At 51.9% G+C, this 24,727-nt stretch overlaps 1 protein-coding gene across 3 annotated transcripts in view; it reads left to right on the forward strand.

Annotated features, from left to right (window-relative positions):
* The window catches only part of pdzrn3b (PDZ domain containing RING finger 3b), a 78,146-nt gene that overhangs the window by 47,733 nt on the left and 5,686 nt on the right, over nucleotides 1-24,727 (forward strand). For all 3 annotated transcript variants that reach the window (XM_076015697.1, XM_076015700.1, XM_076015699.1), the window contains one exon: nucleotides 23,916-24,154. In XM_076015697.1, the coding sequence (XP_075871812.1) occupies nucleotides 23,916-24,154 (239 nt within the window). The remainder of the gene's footprint in view (nucleotides 1-23,915; nucleotides 24,155-24,727) is intronic.

The raw sequence follows: 24,727 nt of genomic DNA on the forward strand, positions 1-24,727 counted from the left end.
GTTTTATGTCTGACACAAAAGCATTTAAGCAAACAAGCTCTGATTTATGACTCCTCTGAAAGGTGTAATTTGAGGTTTTCTGGCACCAGGCGAGGAGGCGGGGAGACAAAAAACAAAAAGAAGAAGAAGAAGTGGGCGTCTCAGGGCTGTCAAACCAGCTGTGATCATTTTTTTGCATTTCCTGCTGACATGAAGGAGGCGACGGGACGTTGAGAGACGCCTCCTCCGCCGCCGACGCGTGACTCACCAGGTGAGCGAGGAGACTGCGACGCCGCAACATTAGCGCCTTGTAAAAAGCTGCTGATGGCGCTGGCTGGCTGGCTGGCTGACTGACTGGCCGCCGCCCCCTTTAGTAGCCCGCCTCGCTGTCCCCAGGCCCGGGGCGTCGCCATGGCGACAACTGCAATTAAGGCAGCATTTATTTCCAGGTAGCGCCGTCCATCACGGCGGCAGCCTGCGTCTGCTGATAAGGCCGAGGCGGAGACTCGGGGTTAATAAGTCTGGAGGTGGAAGTTTGCTTTGGGGTCGGACGCCACCGACTTTCTTCGCAGCCACTTTGAAAGGCCAATTCCGTCGTTTGCTGTCAACTTTTATGTTATGCATTTTTTTTTAAAATTTTTTTTAAAGGTCCCACATTCCAACCACTTCATAGCCGGAGGAGTTGCCGGGTGTATAAATGCTCTGAAAAACTGTGTGGCTCTGCAGAAAACACCACACATAGCGTGGATTAGCCCTTTGTTTGCTTTGCTTTGGAAGGGAATGAGTTGGTCTCAGAGGGATGAAGCCAACAGTTGTCTTTGTGACATCACAAAGGGATGGCCTTCGCTCACCATGGCTGCAAAGCAGAAGAAGTGGAGGAAGGACTTTTCTCATTTCTGAGATGTAAAGACGTGTTATTGTAGGAGAAAATAGATTTCTCATCATTTCAGACCCTCTGCAGATTCGCTCGAGTTGCAAAATGCGCCTTTTCTTCCCACCAGCTAGACTCCGTCCTCGCTGCGTGAGACGGCGGCTGAAAAATGACAGTTCTGCGACGGCCACGGCAGAGGCAGCGGGTGGCCGTGACCCACTTCTGAATCGGCCTGCATACTTCAACTTTCATGGATTAGCAGATACGCAGCGGAAAACACTGACATTTAAGACTTTCAATTTTCCACCTGAATGAGTGACGGGCTTTGAATCCCGGGCCTGTGCGGGGGTCTCGATGTGCAAATAGGCGGCGGTGCGGTGGCCCCGGCCCCGGGGCCTCGGGGCCCCAGCTGTGGAAACACAAGATAGCGGCTGAGCCGGCGAGGAAGTGGGGGGGATTTGGAGCGTCGGATCTGTGCAGCTCTGCAGAGATGGAAGTTTTCATTTCCTCGGGATAGCTGCGGCTGTTTGAACAGGTGGGCCGAGCGAGACCCCCCCGGCCCCCTGCTCCTCCCCCCAGGGCCTGTAAACACCCCGGACTCTCTCACGCCCCCTCCGCTCTCCTCCTGGAGCCTCGTCGCATTCTGTGCTGTGTTTTCCTCCGTCGGAGGGGAAAACGGCGCTGCTAATTTGTTTCCCCTCCTGTCGTTGGCCCCATTTCTGCAGCCGGAGCAGGTGGGCCAGCAGGCAGCGAGACGCTTGTTAAAGACGGGCGGAGGGGGCGTGTGTGCATGTTGATTAGAGAGCGCCGGCAGCGGTGTGCATGTTTGTGTTGTTGTTGTGTTGTTGCTGTGTGCCCCCCCCCCAACTCCCCTTCTTCCCGGTGGGGGTAGGGTGAGGGGGGGCTCGGATGCACCCAGCCTGAGTCACTGAGTCAGTGAGTCAGTGAGTCACGCTCGACCAGACCCTCGGCTCCGACTTCCTAAGCTGCTCTTCTTCTCCTCCTCCTCCTCCTTCTCCTCCCACTGCTGAGACAAACAGCTGGGCCAACACACACAAACACACACACACACACACAAACACACACACACACACACACAAACGTTGGAGAGGTGCTTGATGGGAGGACAGAAGTGTGGCTGGGGGAGTGATGAAATGGTCTGCTGTTGAATCTAGCAGGTAAACATCAGTGCCCCCCCCCCACACACACACACACACACACACACACACACACACACACACACACACACACACAGCAGGTGGCGGCTCATCGGCATCCAGCCACATGTTAACTGTTTAGCCAGAAACATAACAAAAAAAAAAAAAACCTTCACCTCGTTTCACATCCTGCTCTTCTTCTTCAGCTCCTTTCAACTTCCTCACACCGTCTGCTGCTCTGATACGGCTGCAAAAACAACATCAACAAGGACAAACAAAAAAATCCCTGCAAGCGTCTCAAAGCTGTGGATGCGGCCAGTAGGTGGCGACATGGCTCCACAGAAGCACACCAGGTTGAGCGATTCCTCCTCGCGCGCCCTCATTTGATCCCTCATCCCTCCGGCAACGTCTCGCGGCAAGGTTTTTTTTTTTTCTTTGTTTTTTTTTTCTTTCTTTCTTTGTTTTTTAGCTGCGGGAAAGAAAAACCTTGATCTGGTGTCTGCTTCTCAGGCTTCTCCTCTTCTGGTGGATTGTAGATGAATGAGCGCAGCTCTGGGTGGTGGTGGTGGTGGTGTGTGTGTGTGTGTGTGGAGGGGGGGGGGGGGGTAACGACTCCCCGCAGCTTTGCAGAAGAAGATGAGAAAAAGACGGTTTTTGCCTACCGTCAGACGGAGCGACTGGAGAGGCAGCCAGCTGAGCTTGACGGACAAATTACCTGCGAGATCTTTCACGCTCCATTATTGATTGACCTCCAGGTTTTTTATTTTCCTTCTAGGAGGAGAGAGAGTGCGTCTCCCTGTGTTTCTCCTTAATTAATTGTACATGAAAGCCCTTTGAGATAACCCCAAATTGTTGCCGATGGGTTTTTGATGGACGGACGCGGAGCCAGAGATATCTGAGCCCACCGCTACTGCAGAGTTCTGCTGCGGCGGAAAATTACAGTGCAATTTAATCCCATTTTCTGCATTTTGGAGATTAGACAAGTCCTGTGGGGGTGGGGGTGGGGTGGGGGGAGGTATTGTAGGGGGAGGTGGGCGTATTGACAGATTTCACTCCTAAGAAGCTTTTCTTGTCATGGAACCCAGTCATGACCCGATAAAAGAACCTTTTGAAGCCATATTAAAAAAGTTTTGCTTGAAATGGAAGTTGGAGAAGGAAGAGGAGGAAGAGGAGGAGGAGGAGGAGAAGGTCTCTGTCTCAGATCCTCTCTCGGCTTTTCCTCCCGTCCCTGGCGGAGGTGGACAACACGTCCATGCTGCCCAGATGGACCGCCGGTCTTCTGCTCAGATGGAAGCAGCTCTCTGTTGTTGGGCCACTTGGTCTGGAACTTCTCAACTCAACTAGGTTCTCAACTTCCTCCAGTAGTTGACGCGCCAGCGGTACCTTGCATTTTGATCCGGTGCTTTTTGCAGCGTAGTTCTTAGCACTGTGTTTTTGCAGGTGAAAGTGTCGCCAGGTTATGCGTCGTTCACTTGCTGCTTTTGTCACATCTGAAAGGTCGTTGATTGGTTAAAAATCAAACCTTCAGCCTGGAACTGGGCTGGAAGGACGCGTGAGCGAGAGCTTGTTGTGTGTTGTTGTCATTTTTTTTTTTTTATGAATCAGTTTTATTGGTGGCGAGGTGGATCGTCACCCTGAGACCTCCTCGGCTGCACGTGCTGGCGCAGATTTGTGATGTAACGCTGAGCTACCCGCCGCCTTGTTGCCGGCTGAGTGGGGTGAAGCAGCCAGGCGTGGAAAACATGCACACACACAACTGCCAAAACACACACACTGTTTGACCCCCGCCCCACCCCACCCCACCTCCCCCCCTTTGGCTCGACATCACAACCAGTGGTGGAATTAGTGGTGAGAACAAAGGCCTTGGATCACCTGAGCACCCCCCCCCCCCAGCAGCAGCAGCAGCAGCAGCAGTACGACTGGCTGGCTGAGAGGGAAGCCGCACTCTGGGCTTTGGATCAGGTTGCATAACCTGGAACAGCTGCCAGAGGGACGGACCTGTTGATCCAGGGCCGGACCGGCCATCGTGGTTTGTTTTAGATTCATTGGGATCACTGGATCATGTGATGGGATGGGCTTTACCCGGGCGGCTGTAAACAGAGGGCTAATTCATGCTGCGTTTCGGGAAATCCTGCAGAGTTTCGTGGAAATTTTGTCAGATTCGGCATTAAGTTAAAAGGTGGTGTTTGAGCAGGAGGCTGTAAACAGGCTGTAAACAGGGGGCTAAGTGAAGAATTTGTCTGGCGGTGATGAAAATTTTGTCACAGCTGGGAGAGGCTGTGGCCCTGTGTGCAGGAAGAAGCAAGTATGAAGATGGATGGATGGATGGATGTCGTTCACGTGTTGCTCTGTCGGTCACGACTGACGGAAGAGGAAATATTTCACAAAGGGACGTCGCACTTGTAAGAAAAAAAAAAGGCCTTGCTACTTTTGGGGCTGCAGGTCGCCATGGTGACGGTCTGAGGCAGGTTTCCGTGGCGACGGGGGGTCCCGCCTGCTGCGACCTTCTCCATCCTTCCAGACTCCTCATGCTTGACGAAGACTGATCTCACCTGTCTGTCAGGAGGAGGCTGGGAAGGAAAGCGTGGCCAATGGAACCACCTGGAGATCTGCGATGAGTTTTGGCTCCTAAATCCAATTATCTTCTTCATGTATTTTGCCTTGTTTGTGTGGTTTTGTCCCACTGAATCAATTCTCCCCAAACACTGTCTGTCTTAAGAGGGAATTAAGGTTGGTTTGGGCTCCAAGCCTCCATTGTTCTCTTTGAGGAAAATGCAATTAAGAGTGCAAACACTGAGCGGTGGCACCAATCCAACGTTTCCTCGCGAAATCTCTTAACTCCACCCGGGAAATCCAACAACGACCCCGCAAAGGGTTGCGGGGGGGCACACGGGGGGGGGGGGGTTGGGGTGGGGGAGTATTAACAAAGAAGCTGTTTGATACGGACTGGTTACATCACGGCCGAGTCCTAAATCTGCATAATCGGGCCCGGGCGCTCCGATTTGGATTTGGCCGAGCAACACTGAAGCGATGAGGACTGGTTCTTGAGTGAGCAACGTGACAAAGGTCCGAAGGGACGTCAGATTGGATTTTTAACAGTCTTTGTGTCCCAAAAGTCCAAACGTCTCGCTGTGTTTTTCTAGGATTTTGTTGTTTTTCTTGCATTTTTTGGAAAAAGTCCCTGAGCAGTTTTGGGTGACGCCGCTGTCTTCACCACTGTGTGCTGCAGCACAAATGTGCTGCCAGTGCTCCGCTTTTCCATCGGCCCAAACTGCCGCCCGTGACCGGATCTCCTCAGGCGACCCGGAGACGATTGCGGTGTGTCGGCTGAGGCCTGGAGATAAGAGAGGAGCCGCCCAGACTGAGAGAGAGTGAGAAGCTACTTGGCCGAGATAGACGAGGACCAGTGACCTCAGTGGGATCGTTAGTGCAGCAGCTGGACCTTTTTATTACTCTGCTGTCCTTTCAGTGGTTTTATTTTGTAAAATATGAAAAAAAAAAAAAAAAATTGTACCTGCAGAATTTCTTCCCGCTTGTGATTATATTGGAAAGGTTGTTATCATATTTGGTTGTGGGTTCGATTCTGGGCCTGGGGCCTGTCTGTGTGGAGTTTCCGTATTCTCTTAGTGTCTGCTGGGTTCTCTCCAGGTTCTCCCAGTGTCTGCTGGGTTCTCCAGGTTCTCTCTGTCTGCTGGGTTCTCCCAGTGTCTGCTGGGTTCTCTCCAGGTTCTCCCAGTGTCTGCTGGGTTCTCTCCGGGTTCTCCCAGTGTCTGCTGGGTTCTCTCCAGGTTCTCCAGCTTCCTCCCACACTCACACACAAAACATGCATGTGAGGTGAATTGGAAACTCTAACTTGTCCGTAGGTGTGTGTGTGAGTGTGAATGGTTGTTTGTCTCTCTGTGGCTCTGAGATGAAGTGGCTCCTTGTCCAGGGTGTCACCCTGCCTTCACCCTGTGACAGCTGGGAGAGGCTCCAGCAGACCCCCAAGACCCTGAGTGCAGGAAGAAGCAGGTATTGAAACTGGACGGATTGGATGGATGTTACCATATTATATGGAGTTGGAAGCACCGTCATCAGGTCATTAGTGACTGTTAAAATATACAACCAATATCAACTGGGACAACAAGTGCAAACACCAGAATGCCCCTTTAAAGGGAAAATCCAGACACGTCGACGTTGCAGAAGCCAGCTGCTCTGCTTGACGCTTTGTGATGAGAACTTTTATCCCACCTGCTGACTGAGGGGGCGGGGCAGTGTGGTGGCGGTGTGGGGGGGTTGGTGCCCTGTCCTGCCACCAGGAACCTTTCACCTCGTCTCCACGGTTCCCCAGCAGGCTGCGGTTGTCACGGCTTGACTGACAGCTACAAAGTGACCCCAGCGTGCCGCCGGGTCCCCAACAAGTCGGCCCCTGTCACTCAGCCGCTCCACACACAATGTCCCGCCCCCCGCCTGCCCCACCTGCCTCTTTGTGTCTCTATTGAGTGGTGGCGTCAAGGCCGGCGGCCATGCGCTGCCGCCGTAATTGGAAACATGTGATTTAGAAAAAGAGAGAAGGAAGGAAAGAGAGGCAGAGACAGAGAGAGAATAGAAAAACGATATGTGGGTGAAAGCCCAGACTCTTGTCTTCTGAAGTCTTTGACAGGATGGAATTGACCTTTAAATGAAGTTGTGTAGCTGCAGACGCAGCCAGAAAGCTTCAGATGTTCCTCCTCACTGGCTCTCAGCGGTCCGACTGTCTGCTGGGATTCAGCAGCCGCAGGAAATCTCTCACTTTGGAAAAAATCAACCAGGTCTTGATAGATTGATTTTCTCTTTTTGTTGTATCTGGACTCCGACCAAACAGCCATCCCTCCATCCATCCCTCCATCCATCCATCCATCCATCCATCCATTCTTCCATCTTCTGTTGCCACTTCTCCTGTACTCACAGTGGTTGGCGGTGATGGCTGCAGATTGCAGCTGTCTTGGGGAGAAGGTGAGGCTTCACCCTGGACAAGTGCCTAACAGAAGTTGTGTAGGGGCAAATAAAAATAAATAATAAATAAATAAAATAAATTCCAGGTTACAGATGTTTGTTCTATTGTTGCTTCTACTGTTGTGTTAAAAAAAAAAAAAAAAAAACTTGAGGGAAATACCGCCATTGTTTGAGCTGTTGATCAGAATAATTGTCAACCTCTGAAGGGTTTATGTTCTGAGAGTATCAACAAAATCTGCCAATAATGAAGGTGGTTTCTCCGCCTCTGTATGCAGATAAAGATATAATTCCTGTCCTGGAAAAATCTGCAAGTAACTACCAACTGGGATGGCGGTGTCTAATGAGAGCAGCAACATGATTAAAATGGAAGCATTTTAAACAATGTGATTGTCGTGCTGTCGCACTTTTTGCCCACTCAGTTGCTTTAATGACTTTGTCAAAATCCTGAAGGCGTCTTCATATCGGTCACTTCACCGAAGAAGCCAAGAATGTCCGTTTCATTGGCTGGCGTGGGTTTATTGTCTTTTACGGTGCAGAAGCTTTTTGTTCCCCCTCTGGTCTGAAATCAGGGCCATTTTCTCTCACATCTTCACTTCCTCCAAACTCCTCCTGCCTCCCGTCAGGCCGGACCGTGGCGGCTAACAGACCCTTTAAAGTGCTTCAAAGCCTCGGCGTCCAATTAACGCTGAGACTCTCCAGGAGCGACGTGTCACACGTCTCTATCTGCTCGCCGCCGTCGCCTCCCCCCCTGTCGGGAACATCATGTTGGGCGAGCTGGAGGTGCACCAGTCGGGAGGTGGGGGTGGGGGGGGGGGGTCTCCGGGCTCATGAATGTGCGCTCTGTTCTCATTACTCCCCTTAATTACATTAATCCTCCGTCTGAACTCAGGCGTGTCACAGGCACAGAGGGATCTGAGGTGTCAGAGGTCAAACCACTACCACCCCCCCTCCCCCCTCCCTCCACCCACCCCAAATCCCTGTCCTCTCATTAAACCGCAGCCTCCTCTTCACCGCTGCCTCCTCTCACCCACCTTGCTGCCCCCCCTCCCCCTCCACCACCACCACCACCACCACCGCCGCCGCTCGCTCCCTCGTCTCTCTCTGCTGCTCTTTTGTGTCTCCGAGGCAGGAGAAGGTTCCGCTAATGGACCCCCCCCGGCCCCTCCCTCCTCCCTCCACCTCCCCCTACCTCACCCCCCCCCCCCCCGCCCCGCTCCGCCTCGCTTCGGCGTCGGGCTGCTTGAGCGAAAATGAAAGTTGTTGCGCGACAGAAATCACAGGCTCCGAGGTTCCTTTAAAAGCACGACTCCGTGTTTGGCCCGTTGAGTTCAATCAGACTCGCGTCTTTTGTGAAGGTGTGTTGGCGGAAGCCGCACAAATGATTATTTGGGTTAATGACTCTTGCGAGCATCAAAGGAGGAAGCTGCACTTTGCTTCCTGGTTTCTCCCCCCTCGGCGCTGTCACTGTAATCAGGAATCTCTCTGGTATTTTTATGCAGCCGCCTGTTATTGTTCATTTTTCTATTTTCGTGCAGCAGTCGTTGCCTCACGTGGCATCGTGACAATGGCTTAATGGAGCACCAGCACGCTATTTGCGAGCTAGCGCAGCACTTATTGACTGGTGTCGCAAATGAATTTTCCATTAGGACTAACGCAATTGGCATTTTCTTTGTCAGAAGGTATTTGGGGCCAATCAGCGGATCGGCAGTCGCTCCAGTTTCCTTTCGGGGTCGATAATCGAATTTCCTCGAGGAGGAGGAGTCGGGGGGGGGCAAACCTGGTTTGCATTGCTCGGAGCAGATGTGTGGCGGCAGGCGTCTGGGGGGAGTGAAGAGGTACAACTCAACTCTTTTGCGGCTGGTACGTATGAAGGTTTGTGTTACTGCTGGTGATTCAGCCAAGTGTGAAGTCTGAACTTTCAGCTGTAAGATTTGGCTTTTTTGGGGACAATGAAATATTAACATGAGGTCATAAAAAAAACATTGGACTCATCTGCAGAGTTCTGACTTTTGTTTTTTCTCTGGAGTCTGTGAATTACTCAAAGTAGATTTTCTGAGGTTTCCTGGTTTGGGGGGGGGGGGGGGGTCCACTTAACGATGATGTTCTGAAAGCAACTTGCCAAAAAAAAAAATAATAAATCCCAGAGTAGACGTGGTGCATTGTGGTCTCTGACTGCAGCAGGTCGGATGTGAATTGATCGTCTCCGCCCACCAGGACCCCCAGAGTCGCTGCCCGGGTCTGAGCGATGGGGGCCGGAGGGGTCAGGCAGCCGAGAGAGCTCGCTGCTGGTCACCACTTATTGCAGTTTCATCAAACACAGTACACACATGTAGATAACACACACACACACACACACACACACACACACGTCGCATAGTGGTGGTCCCATTCATCACTGTGCGCCCTCTGGCTGTGAGCTAACAGGAGGGTTTGAGCCAAACGTCACTTACCTCCGGCTGACCTCGGCTCTCAGTAATGTTATGAGATGGAAGATTGAAGGTGGACCTCTTGACCACATTGACGCAATACCCCTCGATGCCACAAGGAGCCAAGAACGCATGGTGGGCTTGTGCTGTGAAAGGGGTTGCTGTCACGTTCCCTGTGAGATACTGGCTCCCTCCGCAGTGCAGTCTCAAAATTTATACTGTGGCTCTGTTTCAAGTGGGTTCCAGTAGTGCAGAGAAGCAGGTGCCATGATAGTGACTGTAAAATAGCAGTGCACTGCAGCGATATTCATCATTGCCAGTGTATCAGTCAGATATTCCAAAAAAAAAAAAAAAAAAAACCTGTTGGGAGTTTGTTGCTCAACCCTCCAGCTGCAGGAGTCCAATTCTGAGTATGAGTCTGAGTCCAGCCAGAGCTGGAAGTCGGCTTCTCACTGGTGACTCTGGCTGCTGTGGCTGTGCAGCCGGCCCGAGTGATGATGACTCTGGGAATTAGCCTGTGACAGGAGCTCCGTATGGACTCCACACACACACGGACGTGGAGTGGAGTGGAACTGCGAAGAACGGACGGACGGACGTGAGAGTTTGTCGTCACTGTTGTTGTGTGACAGCACAAGAGGCGCTGGTTTGTGTAGTAGTTTGAGTTCAATGAACCGGTGGCAACAACTACTACATGACACACACACACACACACACACACACACACACACGCAAACACACACACACACACACACACACACACACGCGGCGTTGAAACGTGAGCTGCCTTTAATTTCCTGCCTAATGACTGTGTCGACAGGCGCTGCAGGAATGTTGTGGATTTGGATAATTGTCTATAAATAGTGTTTTTAATGAATCTCATCGTTATGTAATTTCTTGGGCAATATGTTTTTTGTTTTGTGTTATTTTTTTGTTGCTTCTCCACTCATCATAGATCCATATTAAGCTTCCTCACTGTCTTTTTAGGGACCCGGCCAAGAGACTCACAGCACAACTATTCTCCGTCTCCACGCCAGGACCAATTAATCGACACTCCGGCTCGTCCTGTCCGTGCTTGCATCCACTCCCGCGCTTCTCACGTGCGACTTCTGTTTGTTGTTCAGTCAAAGTGCCAGACAGGCCTCTGTTTTCTGAGGGGGAGACAACCGGCGACGGAGCTGTCTGTTGGCAGCGGGAGCAGAGTTTGGTGGCGACGCAGAAATTGCTCATAATTGCTTCTTATTAAACGCTGCAGCTTCATAGTATTGAGTCACGAAAGGCAGGAAAGCGCCAGGATTCTGGCAGGATTATTCCCGCCGTCCGCTGGGTTTCCTTCAAGGTTTTGTTGCTTGCTCAACCTTTTTGGAAGGTTGTGTAGTGAAACACCTCCGATTGTGATGTTGCAGGGGGCTCAAATACAGGATCTCTGCCCTGGTGAGTGACCACAACCCCCAGCTAGGTGGTGGCTCCGCCCCCTGGCACCGCCTGAGTTTTTTTGTCCCCCTACACAAGGAATTGCTGTTTTCTGCACATCCTGGGAGCTTGCAGAGGGTCAGCTGTGAAAGGTTCCTCCGCTGGGAGGAAGGAAGATCTCACAAAGACCTGACTGTCTGCTTCTGGAAACAGAGTTTCAGAGTCTTCAAAGTGTTTGTAGCGCCCATGTATCATGTCAGCGGTCGTTGATGGTACTGAGGTGACCGAGATGACATCAGCTGCTGCTGCTGCTGCTGCTGCTGCTGCAGTGGCTGTCTCTCCTGCTGGCGCTGCTCCAGCTTGGCTCGGGATCTGGCTCTCACCGTAAAACAGGAGTACAAAGCTGACAGCTGTCTGATAAATTATGCACATCCATCGCAGCATTTCAGGGGTGGATACTTACACAGGCGAACACGCACACACACACAAACGCACACGTGCACAGCGGTCAACCTGCTCGGGGTCCCAGAGGCAGCAGAGTCGAGCTGGAGGCTCCTCAGTAAAGTTCTCCACACCTGTGATTTCTCACTAGCATCCCCTCCTTCCTTCCCTCCTTCCTTCCCTCCTTCCCTCCTTCCTTCCTTCCTTGCCTCCTTTCTGCAGAGACAGCGATCTGAGGGAATTGGCCCTTTGTGATGTCACAGAGGGCACAACATCTTTCCCGTGTCAGTGGCAAAAACCGCAGGGGTTGTTTTTTTTCTTCTCCCTCCGTGTTGAACATGTTGATGGCCTTTTAGCAGGCGGCTGTAAACAGCGGGGTTTTTTAGCCAGAGTCCCGGACGAATCTTGTGTCGTCTTATGAATCGCACTCATGGAAAAGCCCCTGGCTGAGGAAACTCTGCAGACAAGTGTAGTGAGACGGTTGTCAGGAAGTCATGCAGACTTTGGGCTCGACAGCTTGGGTTTGATTTCAGCGTCTTGCATCCCGTCCAGCAGCGTCTGCGGGTGTCAGCCATCAGCCAGGTCCCATTTCTGAGGGCGAAGCAGCTGCGGCTCAGACTCTTTATCGCCGCTCATCTGGCTCCTCCCATCCTGCCGTCTGGACGCTGCATTAGCGTCATCTAGAAAAGAAGAGACAGAGGTGTTTTCTTCCTTCTTCTTTGCAGAGGATTCACTTTCTCTCCATTCTCTCCTGTCGCTGGTTCGTTTTATGCATTTTTCTAAAACAAATTCTCACTGGTTGCATTATGAGGGGCTTTTTTTTTCTCAATACACGCACACATATATATTGGATGTCTTGTTAAACCGTCAATGGTGGGGTCTGTCTAATCTGTGCATTGCCGCTGGGGGAGATGTGAATTTCCCCTGGGGATGAGTTATCCCTCTGATCATCTGATCTTTTGAATCCTGCCAGACACACCTCCTCAGACTACAGCTGATTGGGTGAGGATCATTAGGAGCTCGGGAGGGACTGGAGACGGTGTGCGATGCGCCGCGGCGGCTCGGCCAGACTGAGTCCGGCGGCGGGACGCCAAGCAAAAGAAGCCGCTGAGAAAAAGGAATCGCAGACACGAGATCAAAGACACGAGACACGAGCGGCGCTGCTCTAATCAGCAGCATGGTGTGTTGACCTCTGACCTCTGGCCTCCCTGTTAAGGGAGTCCAAATGTTAATGTTTATTATCATTATTATCATCATTGCAAACCACATGTGGCTGTTATGGTTCAGTCTGGCTTCGCTCTGCTGAGTGGAGGAACCTCTGGCATGAGCCGGAGCTCCACAGCGCCCGGTAAAGAGTCATGTGAGGCAAAAATCCATTGCTTACTTTTGCTGGTTTTGGTTTCTGCGGATCAGCAGCCCTTTGTGATGTCACAATGTAGAACATAGGGCCAAAGTGTGCTTGCAATGACCAAATATCGCATCAGCAAATGAGAAAAATCTTGAGAGAAACTTCCTGTCCTGCTGCTCAGCATCTCAGTAGAGCTGCTGCCGCTGCCGCTGCCGCTGCCGCTGCCGCTGCCGCTGCTGCCGCTGCCGCTGCCGCTGCCGCTGCTGCTGCTGCCGCTGCCGCTGCTGCTGCTGCTGCTGCTGCTGCAGATTATTATTAATACGCACATTTTGTCCGCAAGAGCCGGCGTAACCTTCAGTGCAAGTTGTTGGTATCAGAGCTCCGTCTGGTTTCCACTCTGTGAATGGGATAATCTCAGTGTGAAATAAAGATTAGCCGGCCGAGAGCGCGGCTACGACTCTCCGCTGATCCTCGCCCCGGGCGCCTCGCCGCTAATGTGAGCGTGGAATTTCGTTTTCACGCTACGCCGGATGAAAGTTTTCAGAGCCCACGAGTGCCCAAACGGGCAAATTATGAATGATTGTCAAGTTCACACAGACTCCTTCAAACCTCGCCCCAGGCCGCTTTTCTGTCCGCTTTATTATTCTTATTTCTTCAGCCTGAAGAGGGCAAATTTTTAAGATCTGTCTTGAAGGCTTTCCTGTGTCAAGTGTGTGTGTGTGTGTGTGTGTGTTGGGTTGAGTTTGTGGGAAAGAAAATAATTGGAATTTTATTTGAAGCAGCTCTTGAATAAAGGGCATGAAGATTGAATGAGAATTTAAAATCCCATTTGCCAAATTCCCAACCAAATGTTTTATGTAAATTCGATTGTAGGCACAGCCAGCACACACACACACACACACACACACACACACACAGCCACACACTCAAGGCTGCACTGGTTTGTTGCCATTTGTATTTGGAGTGAACCTGCATCTTCTGCAAAGACCAACCTGAAAAACGGCAACAGTACGCAATAGAAAATCTAAACTCTGCAGACGCACCGTTGGCTCATCAAGTCATCCCTTCATTCATCACACTTCTTTCGTGATTAGATGCCTGAGGTCATCCTGGTGTGAGCTTAGCACAGAATTGGCCTGACATTATCCCTGGAAGCCCTGAGCCCTGCTAATGACGCGGCTGTGGAGGTGCTGATAGATAGGGATCAGCGGAAACATCTGGTGGGGGGAGGAGAGGTGAGGGGGCGGGGCCACTATCACCAGCAGCCAGGGTTGATCCCTCAGGACCACCACCTCCCCTGCAGAGAACTCCTCCGGGCTCAGACCTGGAGGAAGACAAAGCCGTCACACTGGACCTCACCTCCAGCTCTCTGGAACACTGGGACACCTGCACAGAGCCGGTGTTGCACTTTGGACCACAGCCTGCAGCAACATCAGCATCGATGCCACTTTGTCTTTACGGAGCTTCACCAGAGAGACGCAGATAAAACCGCTGGATCACTGAGACTTCAAGCCTGGAAGAAGGAACCTGGATCATCACCTGGCTGACAATCAGAACCCCTCAGCCACTCGCAAGGCAACTGTAGATTGTCAACTTGATACCACCTGGTTCCGCAGCTGCTGATGATCGATCAAATTAAAAGTCCAAAAGAACCGGCAGCAAACCTCTTGTTTGTGCTGCTTGGGCCTCACCGTGATCTTCAACAATCACTCAACAGGAAGACGTCCTCGTCTTTCCACACAGTAGATCTCAGAATGCTTGTTAACGGAGAGGATTTTAAGACTGCTCAGGTTAACTCCACGCCTCCCTATCACTCCGTCTCTCCCTCCTCCCACCCTCTCTCCCCAGCCCCTCCCTCCTCATGAATAACCAGCGACCGGCTGCTTAATAAACATGAGCCACGAGTGCCGCTGTCTGCAGCCGAGCTGTGGCTCCGGCTGCCGGGGGCTCAGCAGCGGGCGGGGAAAGTGTTGTCAGAGGAGGAGAGGGGAGGGCAGGGGTAGGGGGAGTGGAGCGAGGCAGTGTGTGAGTGAGTGAGTGAGTGAGAGGGAGAGACAGAGGAGCGAGCGAGCGCCCAGAGGAAGGACGCCAGGATCGGCGCTGCGGCCGCAAACTAAACTAACTGCCGCTTTTACGAGTGGACTGCGAAGAACAGGAGGAGGGAGGGGGAGGAAGAGGAGCAAAGACAACTTGTTTGTGTCTCTGGAGAGAGGAGAAGAGCCTGGATGGTGTGATCACCTCCTCCTCCACCACCACCACCATGGGATGCAGCCTCTGTGCCCTGCAGAAGCCCGACGAGCATCACAAACTTCTCTACCAAGTGTGTCAGGTACGAGTCGGACCTCTTCCTGCTGGGTGGGGAGGGAGGAGAGGGGTGTGAGGAGGAGGAGGAGGAGGAAGAGAGGTGGTGAAGGTTTTGGTTCGGAAGTCCCTTTATTGGGCCACTGCAGGACTTGCAATAGAAAACAGTGTCCACCTGTTGGGAAAAACTAATTTCCTCATCAGAAATTCCTCCTCCAGAGGAGAGGTGGTGAAGGAGAGGAGGAGAAGAAATGAGGTGCAGAGGAGGTGGAGAGGACAGCAGCAGTAGGGGTGGAGTGGAGGAAGTGGTGAAGTGGTTGCAGCTCCTGCAGCTGAGCAGCCTGAACTCTGGCCGCAGGGGTCACAGAGAGGTGGCGCACTGACCTCAAAGAAAGAGGGGAGGGAGGGGTGATGAAGAGGTGACAGCACTCTCAATGTGTGTGTGTGTGTGTGTGTGTGTGGAGTGAATGCTGACGCGGCTCCCTCACCCCTCCTTCCCCCAACCTCTTTCACCAAAGTTTATATTTAACGCCTCCGTGCTCGCTTGGCACTTTCCTTTTTTTTTTTCCGCCGCCGGCCTGAAGTAAAGCAGAAGCAGGAGGAAGTGGAGGTGAGACCAGGCCAGGCCAGGCCAGACCAGGCCAGACCAGGCCAGACCAGGCGGGGGCAAACGCTGCAGGTTTTGGACCGTTCATGTTGTGTGACCGTGATGTTACAGTGAGAGAAAAGCCGGACAGTTTGGTGTTGAAGCTGAAGAATTGACATCAAGGAGCTTTCCACACCTGGATGAGTTTGAGACGCTGTGATTGGTTGGTTGGAACAAGTTGTAAATGTGACTGTGGTGGTTATTGAGGTGCTTCAGAGGCACTGATCCAAAACCGTGACGTTCTTCAGTGTGTTTCGCCTTCTAGTGGGGGATAAAAAAAAAAGAAACAAGGGTGTGGTCAGTTACCTAGGAGAGGTATCAGAGCCCTTGGTGACATCACAGGGGGTTGACTGCTAAAACTGGATGTTTGTAGTGCATCATTTCTGAATAGTGGAGCAGGCAGAAGAAGTGAAGCATGGGACAGGAAGTTCGTTCTTTCTTTCTTTCTTTCTTGAATTCTGCACTGTTTGCTCAGCAGTGGTCATGTGACCCCAGAGCACGCTCCCGGCACTGGTGCAGCTCTCCGTCTGGACTGGTTGGACTGGTTGTAGCGTCGGCCTGGTCTAATGAGTGAAAGCGGCGAGGAGGCTGTCCTCTGACCGAGCGCATTGTGCTCATCTGGAGGCTTTTTTTTTTTCTTTTTTTTTTTTTCTCTCCTCTGCTCCTTCCTTTCATCTGCGCCGCTGAACCCCGGCCAAGTGTTATCCTCCCATCGCACCAAATTACATCTCCATCGGCCAGAGCAGACTTAATGATCAGGCTCTCCTCCCCTCGCACCGCCGTCATTATTCTCCTCTTGGACAGGCCAGCGTCGTCACGGTGGGGGGCTCTGGGGAGTGGGGGGGGGGGGGGGGGGTTGGGGCGGTTGAGGGTCGGGGGGGTCAAGGAGCAGAAAATTTGGCTTCTGATCAGGTCGTGAATAGGAAGAAAAAAGAAGAAGAAGAAGATGGGGCTTTGGCTCAAGGAGATCAGTGTTGTGCGACGGCCTAATAACTGGATTATTATTGTTGGGTTGGGGGGGTTGGGGAGTCAAGGAGGGTTAGGGGCGGAGTCAGCATCCTCCAAGGAGTCGTGTCACTTCCTCCTGTCGCTCAGCCTCAATGAAAAAGGGCCAATCAGCAGCCAACGCTCTGCCTGCTGAGAGACTCTCCAGAGAGAGAGAGAGAGAGAGAGAGAGAGAGAGAGAGAGAGAGAGAGCTCAGCCTGTGTGTGTTTTCTGTTGTTTTTTTAAGCTGATTTGTCATTTCGACGCGTCAATCGATCGTCGATCGGGTTGATTTCTGATTGTCAGCTTCTTGTTGTAGTTGCTCCGTTTGAAGCGATGAGTCGTCACGATTCAAACCCGATTGTTTGGTTCGTTTAGGAGCAAACTGGGGAGGACAAAAAAAGCTCATCATCAGTCTGTTGGAGATATTTCATGACTGCTTTGTTGAGCTGGTTAAACGGCAGACACAACAAACTCAGTCACCCGACTGACTTTGTATGGCGGGTGAATCATTAAACGTGATGACGACGCCTCTGGAACCTAAAACTACACTGGCTGGTTAATACTTGGATCGGAGTTTGGAGGTTTTTTTTCATTATTAACTTGGTCAAGAAACTACTCTTCCGGGCATCTGTTGGTATGTTGGCTGCCTAATAGAGTGGTTGAAGTTTCAAGCCTTCACTCCAGCAGGTTTATCTTGAAAAGCTCCCTCCTTCCCATCAGAGTCATTCTCAGCTGCTCGAAACACGACCAGATGATTCTGATGAGTGGTCTGGGCAGCAGGAAGAGGTGGTAGTTTGGTTCCTGGTGCAGTAGATCCTCGCCAGGGTTCTTCTGGCTCCTGGTACTTCAGCCACATCCTCCTGCTCGGTGATCCTGGCACGCTGCCGACTCCTCATCCCTCTCCGAGGACTCCGTAATCCTCCAGCACATGAGATCTTCTCGCTTCATTAAACTCCTAAGCTCCCCCCCCCCCCCCTCCCCCCCCACTCCCCACTCCGCTCCCCCTCCAGCCCGCCCGCAGGTTTCAAACATGAAAAACCTGGTTGGAGATCGCTCGTCGGGCTGCAGGTTGTTGTTTTGCCCGAAGGTGCTCGACCGTGTCGCTGAGTTCCACTCTGACTCGTCGACAAAGACGACGTGTTTGAAGGGAATCAAGGAGCCGTGCAGGTGTTTGTCTACAGCTCAGCAGCGACAACAAACGGCTTCAGCCAATCAAACACTGTTAGAGTCTTTCAAACGCAGCCAACGTGGCTTTTTTTTTTGTGTTTTTTCCCCTTCTGGTCATTAACTGGCCGAGAGGCTGCAGCGGTGGTGGTGGCGAGCTGGCCCGCTGCCCCCCCCTCCCCCCTTTCAGACTTGACCCCCGCTGACAGTGGTGGTCCCCTTGACCCCCTCTTCAAAGCCCAAGGTGAGCACCATGCCGAGAGTGTAAGCTCGGCTGCCTTTGTCAGGGACATGAAGGTGGGAGGGGTCTTGAAAACGCTGTCTGTCTGTCTGTCAGTCCTGTCAGGGCTCTAAATCCCCCCCGTAATGGCGGCGGTGCTCACAAGACCCCTGAACTTAATTAGAGCTTTCGGTCCAAGCTGCCCGTTGAGAGGCGGAGCCACGTTGAATTGATTCAGACTATTGTTTGTCCCCCCGCTGGACCTTAATATCACTGGCTGCGTTTCCATGACCCTCAGAATTGTGCAAAACCTAAAGATCGTAATAGAAACAGTTTGGAAAATCCTCCGAATGTGGCGGAAAGGTTTTGACGCTCTCATGAGGTGGTTTTTCACACATATCCATGTTGAGGTATATCGCAAAAGTGTCACGGAAACGCTTTGTTCGCATTCACATGACAGCAGCGGTGACGTATGGAGTCACATGACCAGTTCACTTCAAGTGAAAATGGCACGTTGCATGCCCCGCCCCCTCTTGTTTTCCCCAGTAACATGCAGCGGCAGACGTGGACAAAAGCAGATCAGAGGTTCTCTGCTGCGCCACCACTGGAGGGCGACACTGTGCGTTTTTCTCAGTCACGTCTCCGGAGCACATCTGTTTTAATGGTGGAGAATGTTGCGCCTGGCGACCACCAGGGGGCCACATCGGTCTCGTCTACTGTATGACTGGTAGCTTGTTGTAGCACACTGAGTGTTGCCGCTAGCTGCAGCTGAGTTAACTTTTAATAGTTTTTGCTGATTTGTTCGCATCTTACGAGGTCATGCAAGGTCACGCGAGGTTCCTCGCTCTCGAGTTGAGTCTTGTAATGCACATTTGGATTAATGTCGTGTTAGAAATTTCAGGCGTCTTTCTTTTTCTGACACCTTTTTCACAGCGGCTGGTCGGCTGTGCGCTGAATGGGAAACGACACCCTACGAAACGTAGCGTCCGTTCACACATCCCGTTTCATGAATGTTTTGCACACGTGTGAATCTATAGCCAAGTCTCAGATATTCCCTGTTTGTGAGGCCACAGACCATCGATAGATGGATAGATAGATAGATAGATAGATAGATAGATTCACAAGAGGACGAGCCTTCTAAGCGCCATCTTACTCTTCATTTGCATCAATTAAGGGCGACATTAGGAGAGCAGCAGCCCGAAGAGCCGACAGCTGGTGGGTGCTGATGGTTAAAAAAAATAATAATTAAAGACAAATTAGCATACATGATCTGTTTAAGTGCTGTGTGCGCGTTTGTGTGTCGGATGGATGGAAATACGCTTGGGAGTGGAGTGAGGAGCAGTGACTACTGACTGTGAGCAGAGGAGCCAGTCAGTCAGTTTCTGACTCCAGTCGTTCAGAGTCGCTTCTTTCCCAGTTCTCCTTGCCAGTCTCTGTCGATGATTGACGCCTCCTTCTCTTCCAGCGAGATGCTGCTGCAGCTTCTGTTTGATCGCCGTCAGAACAAACTTTACTCTGCTGACTTGGCACCGCGCCCGAGCCCAATGTGCTGCTGTCAGCTCTCAAAGGGAACAGAACTGTGTTTAGTGCGTGCACTGTGTGTGTGTGTGTGTGTCTGTGTGTGTGTCTGTGTGTGTGTGTGCGAGCCTGGGGTGGTGACGCTGGATACCTGCGTTAATGAAGCGTGACACAAGCTGGGCGTCGGCCAGCGAGACATTATCTGCTCCGACTCCACCCATAATTGAACTTAATGGCCTTGTTGCCGCCGCAGATAGAAGATGATTTTTATTGAAATAAACATTCTCCGGAATGGTCTGGGGAGTAATTGACATTTTCATCAGACGGATGACAATGAGCGCCGTGAGACGGAACTTTCTTTTCTTTTCTTTTCTTTTTTTTTTTGCTCCCCGCTAACCTGGCGCCACGATTGGACGCTTTCCTAAATCCTGCAGAAGAATCTCAGGTATCCATCAGGAGACGAGTACATTGAGAGTGTTTGGAAAGGGTTGGCAGGACAAGTGGCAAGTGATTGGATGAGGCGTGTATCACTTTCAGAGGGACCAATCAGCTTTGTCAGCGTTAGGAGTCGGAGGCTTCCTGTTGGTCTGGACTTTAGCTGCTCTTGGCCGCCTGCTTGGAATACAGAGACGGCTTTAGCAGCAGCCACTGCTGGTGTTTCTTCTCAGTGTTTCCTTCAAAGCAGCTTGGAGAGTGTCACCTTTGACCTCTTTGACTGGAGTTTGGCAAAACACGACGAGCGAGATTCGTCGGGTTAACCTCGCTTGAGAAAACACGTCCTGTGAGCACTTGAGATGAGGTGAAAGTAAACGTGTCTTCTTCAGACTTTGAGCTGTTTTGTTCTCTGATCCCCCAGAAATCCCTCTCTCTCTCTCTCTCTCTCTCTCTCTCTCTCTCTCTCTCCCTCCCACACACACACACACACACACACACACACACACACACAACAGCAGCAGCAGCAGCAAACAACCTCAGCGGGCCCCATTGAAGACGCGTTGATGGATTGCTGCTTGAAAAGTCTTTCCTGTCTGGTGAAAACACTTTAAAGTGAAATAAAAGAGGGATTAAGAAGCGGTGGTTGAGCGAGCCGCTTTCAGGACGTCCCGCCAGCCCTCCGGGACAGCCGGACCTCCACGTCACCTCGGGCCCTCATCGCTCTTCCACACCGCCGACTCTGAAGGGTTTGTCTTTCCGCTCGCAGACGAGAGCGAGGGCGGCTCTCCGACCACGCCCCCCTCCTCGCCCACGCCTCCTCACCTCATTGTGGTTTGAGGTTGCGGCTTCATTCTTTTCTTGGAAACAGTTTCCAGTTTTTAATAAACACCTCGTTGCCGCGGCTGCCACCGTGTTTGAGATGCCGTCTGACTGTTTGTGGCTCTGATTTTAATGGGTTCTAATAATAAACCCTGTGTTGAATTCACCAGCTTTCTTTGTTTCCAGTCTTACTAATGGATGGATGAGTAGATGGATCCATTGGTGGATGTGGGAAAAGGTACAAAAGAGAAAATAGATTAACAGATGATTCAGATGAATCAGATGAAACACTTTGACTGATTCATGTTTGAGTTTCATGCTAGAAGTTCCACAGCTACGCTGATGGTTGTTCACCTGAATGTTCTTGATATTTTCACGGTTTAAGTTGGAAAATAATTTTGCACAACAAAATTGTGCGAAAAGCAAATATCTCCTTTAACTGTGTAAAGAAAGGCCCAGCAGGGCAACCTGTGATATTAACTCTGTCTTGACGAGCTCTGAACCAGAAGGTTCCACCTGAAGGAAACCACTGGAGCTCCTTGTAGCGCTGATGATTTCAATATGAACCGAGACGGATAATGAATACACACCTGGGATAGTCTGCTGTCAGAGAGAGAGTGTTAAGGCGGCCTGTCACACACACACACACACACGACACACACACACACACACCTTCACTTCCATGCTGGCCCTCATCCGGCTCCATTCAGCCCTCCATCCTCGTCCCTGCCTCCCTCTTGCAGCTGAGGGATGATGGGATACGACCCGACCGGCCGGCGTCGTCGTGCCAGTCGAAGTGGAGGGAAATGGCAGCGTCACAACTCTGATGGGACATTTTAATTAGAGAAAGTGGGCCGTGAGATGCAGCTACATGAATCCCTGCGCAGGCAGACTGGGCTCTAATTAGTCCAGCCCTGGAGGAGGAAGACCCGGCTGTCCTCCTGCCAGTAGAACCCACTTTTAACCCGAGTGTCGTTTCATTTTTTGGGGAAAAATTGTGCTGCTGAACAGTGCAGGTTGCGTTGCCGTCCACGTCCGACCACCTCTGAGGGTTTCTGCTGGAGCTCGCAGAGGGGAACGTGGCCGAGCGCTGTGCCTCGGGTCAAAGTGTTGCGTGTGTGTGTGTGTGTGTGTGTGTGTGTGTGTGTGTGTGTGTGTGTGTGTGTGTGTGTGTTTTTCTTCCTCTGTGTCAGAGGTGAGCAGAGTTGAATGGAGGTCGCGGGTCGCCGGGCTCAACAGCAGAGAGGTGGGGTGAGAGGAGTGGGGGCCTGGCGGGGGGCGGAGCTGATGGGTGCTTTGTCCCTGGTTGGCTGCCTTCGGGTTCCCTCGGTGTCCACGGCAACCAGGTTTCAGCCGCTGGAGCCCTCGTGCAACGCAACACAAACACAAAAAGCAGCCAGATTCCAGGGCTGATGCACAACTTGGGTCCGAAGAAAGAGGAGGGGGGGGGATGAAAAGAAAGATGTGCGAGTTTACGTGATGAACTTTGACAGTGCATCATTTCATGGCAAATGCAGCTTTGCAGAATAGTTTGGAAGAGTTTCCCTAAAAACTTTCTCAGGGTTTTTTTTCTTCAGCCAGAAGTCTGACGTTCCAACCATCCAAGCAGCACTGCTAGGCTCCTGTTGAGCTGATTGGTGAAGGTGGCGCCAACACCTGGTTGGAGGTGTGGTCAACAAGATTTTAGTGAAAAAATGAAGTTTATAAAGTTTTATTTTGAAAGTGCTGGATGGACGTTTCTCATTCCTCAACGACAGATTTTAGTGTTTTTTGGTTTTTTTTTTTTTTTCAATATTCAACGTTTAACTTGTCGCCATTCTTTATTGCCAAGGTCGTGTGGAGTCTTGTGGGATGCGCTAAATTGCCATTGTCGGGTGTCGAATTGTGGAGAGCTACTGTAACTGCAGATAAGCGATTCATTTCTGGCAAAAAAAAAAAAAAAAAAAAAAGTTTATGGAGATGATCCAATTATGCTGCAGCCGGAGGATTTGCGTTAATCTGCTCTGTCTGCTCGTTGGCTACTTGCTGCTTGTGGAGACGTGTGTTTTTTTGCACGCCGCCTCTCCTGCGGGGGCGACTGCCGCCGCTCGGCTTGTGTGCGAGTTCCGCAAACTGTAATCTGGAGGCGAACGAGACGGCTGGAGCCGCCGGCGGTCGCAGCAGCCAGTCAGCCAGTCAGCAACACACTTATCAGAAAATTAATCTGCAAACATAGACTTGGTGTGTTGTTGGTTGTCAGGAGGAGGGACGAGCAGGGCTGGAGATTTATGACTCGCTGCTCGAGACAGTAGCTGTGTGTGTGTGTGTGTGTGTGTGTGTGTGTGTGTGTGTGTGTGTGTGGTGCCTAGGGGCTGTAGGGGGGCGGTTGTGAGGTCCTAGCCGCGATTTCACAACACATCCGAGAATCACAAGCCCACAAATTTCAAAACAAAGTGGTGACGAGGAGCAAAAACAGCAGCAGCAGCAGCAGCAGCAGCAGCAGCAGCTGACCTGACTGAGGCCGTGACGCTGCAGAGGCTCCCAGCAGTGACCCAGGCTGCACTCCAGAACCTCCACAAGACCGCAGACGTCGAGTTCACCAAGTTTGTTTTTTCCGTCCTGCCGTCCACGAGAATGTTTGTGGGGAAAGTGAGAGGAGAAAATATTCTGTTGCTTTTTCGACTGGCACGGACACCTTGTGGCGACTTGCGGCGCTGCAGCCCTTGTTTTGCCACGTGTTGTTGTTGTTCTTGCTGTCTTGGTGCCCCACCATGTTCAGGGTCTCCAGTCCCCCCACCCCACCACCACCACCTACTGGCGGACGGGATCTGATTCCAATCATTCTGATGAGCTGCTGTCACTCGTCGACATTGTAAACGGCCTCGGAACAAACTCAATTATCTTCATGTGGTCAGCGCCCAGTGTTTCCCTGCAGTGATTGATGTTCGCCCGGTGGCGCTCCGTGACAGCGGCTCAAATTTATCTCCCGCCGACTCACTCAGACAAATGACTGCGACCTCGATTAATTAGAGTCTCTCCTTAATTGTGCTTTCATCCTGCGGAAGAAGCTGAGCAGGCACCGATTCATTCGTCTCTCGCAGCTCGTCACTCGCCGCCTTCGCCATCCTACATAATGGTCACATCTGTTCGCGGCCGTCCTCCGCTGGCCCCACCCGTCCACTCACCACTCTCTCTCTCTCTCTCTCTCTCTCTCTCTCTCTCTCTGCCTCCTCCTCCAGGTGAATGGCAAAGACCTCTCCAAAGCCACCCACGACCAGGCGGTGGAGGCCTTCCGCGCCGCCAAGGAGCCAATCATGGTGCAGGTCCTGCGCCGGGCGCCGCAGCCCAAGCTGCCGGCCCCGCCCACCGACCCGCGGGTGTCGGACACGGCCACGCAGACGGACATCACGCTGCAGCACATCATGGCCCTGAGCGAGCCGCCCATGACGGAGCTGGAGGAGTATCTGCTGCCGGAGGAGTGAGTGCAGAAAACACACACTCTGTTCTTCCGGGTTCAGTTCAGGCGAGCCGCCAGTGATTCCACCGGCGCCGGCTTCTTCAGAGGTTTGGGAAGGAGAGGTTGACAGAAATGAGAGAAAGAAGCGGCACAGTGTGACCACACGAGGCGCCGGTCAGCGGTTTCGCAACACAAACTCTGTTTTTTTTTTGTCGTGTTTGTTGTCGTTTGTCGTCGCTGTTGAAATGCGGGAAGTCTGTTCTTTATCCCTGTTGCTCGCCCCGTTGTGATGTCACAAAGGGCAGTGGTTCCTCACTGATAGGGTCTTCTCTTAGGATAGTTGATGGATGTTCTGGCTCCACCCCCTCCCAGACAGCCTTGTTTCCGTCCCCTTCGAAATGAACGGAAGGTGCAACAAAGCATCAGTTTTTTTTCCGGAGGCTGCAAACAGGGGGCTAAATACGCCGTTTCCTGTCAGATCGAGGGCTTTTCTTTTAGATCAGGATCATCTCTGGATCCTGGGGTTGGAAAATGAAGATCTGAGTGGTGGATTATTACACTTTAACATGAAGACGTGGAACCTCAGAGGGCCGA

The sequence above is a fragment of the Nelusetta ayraudi genome, unplaced genomic scaffold (genome assembly GCF_046127955.1).
Source record: "Nelusetta ayraudi isolate G7.1 ecotype Tasmania unplaced genomic scaffold, CSIRO-AGI_Nayr_v1 ptg000193l, whole genome shotgun sequence".
NCBI classification, from domain to species: domain Eukaryota; kingdom Metazoa; phylum Chordata; class Actinopteri; order Tetraodontiformes; family Monacanthidae; genus Nelusetta; species Nelusetta ayraudi.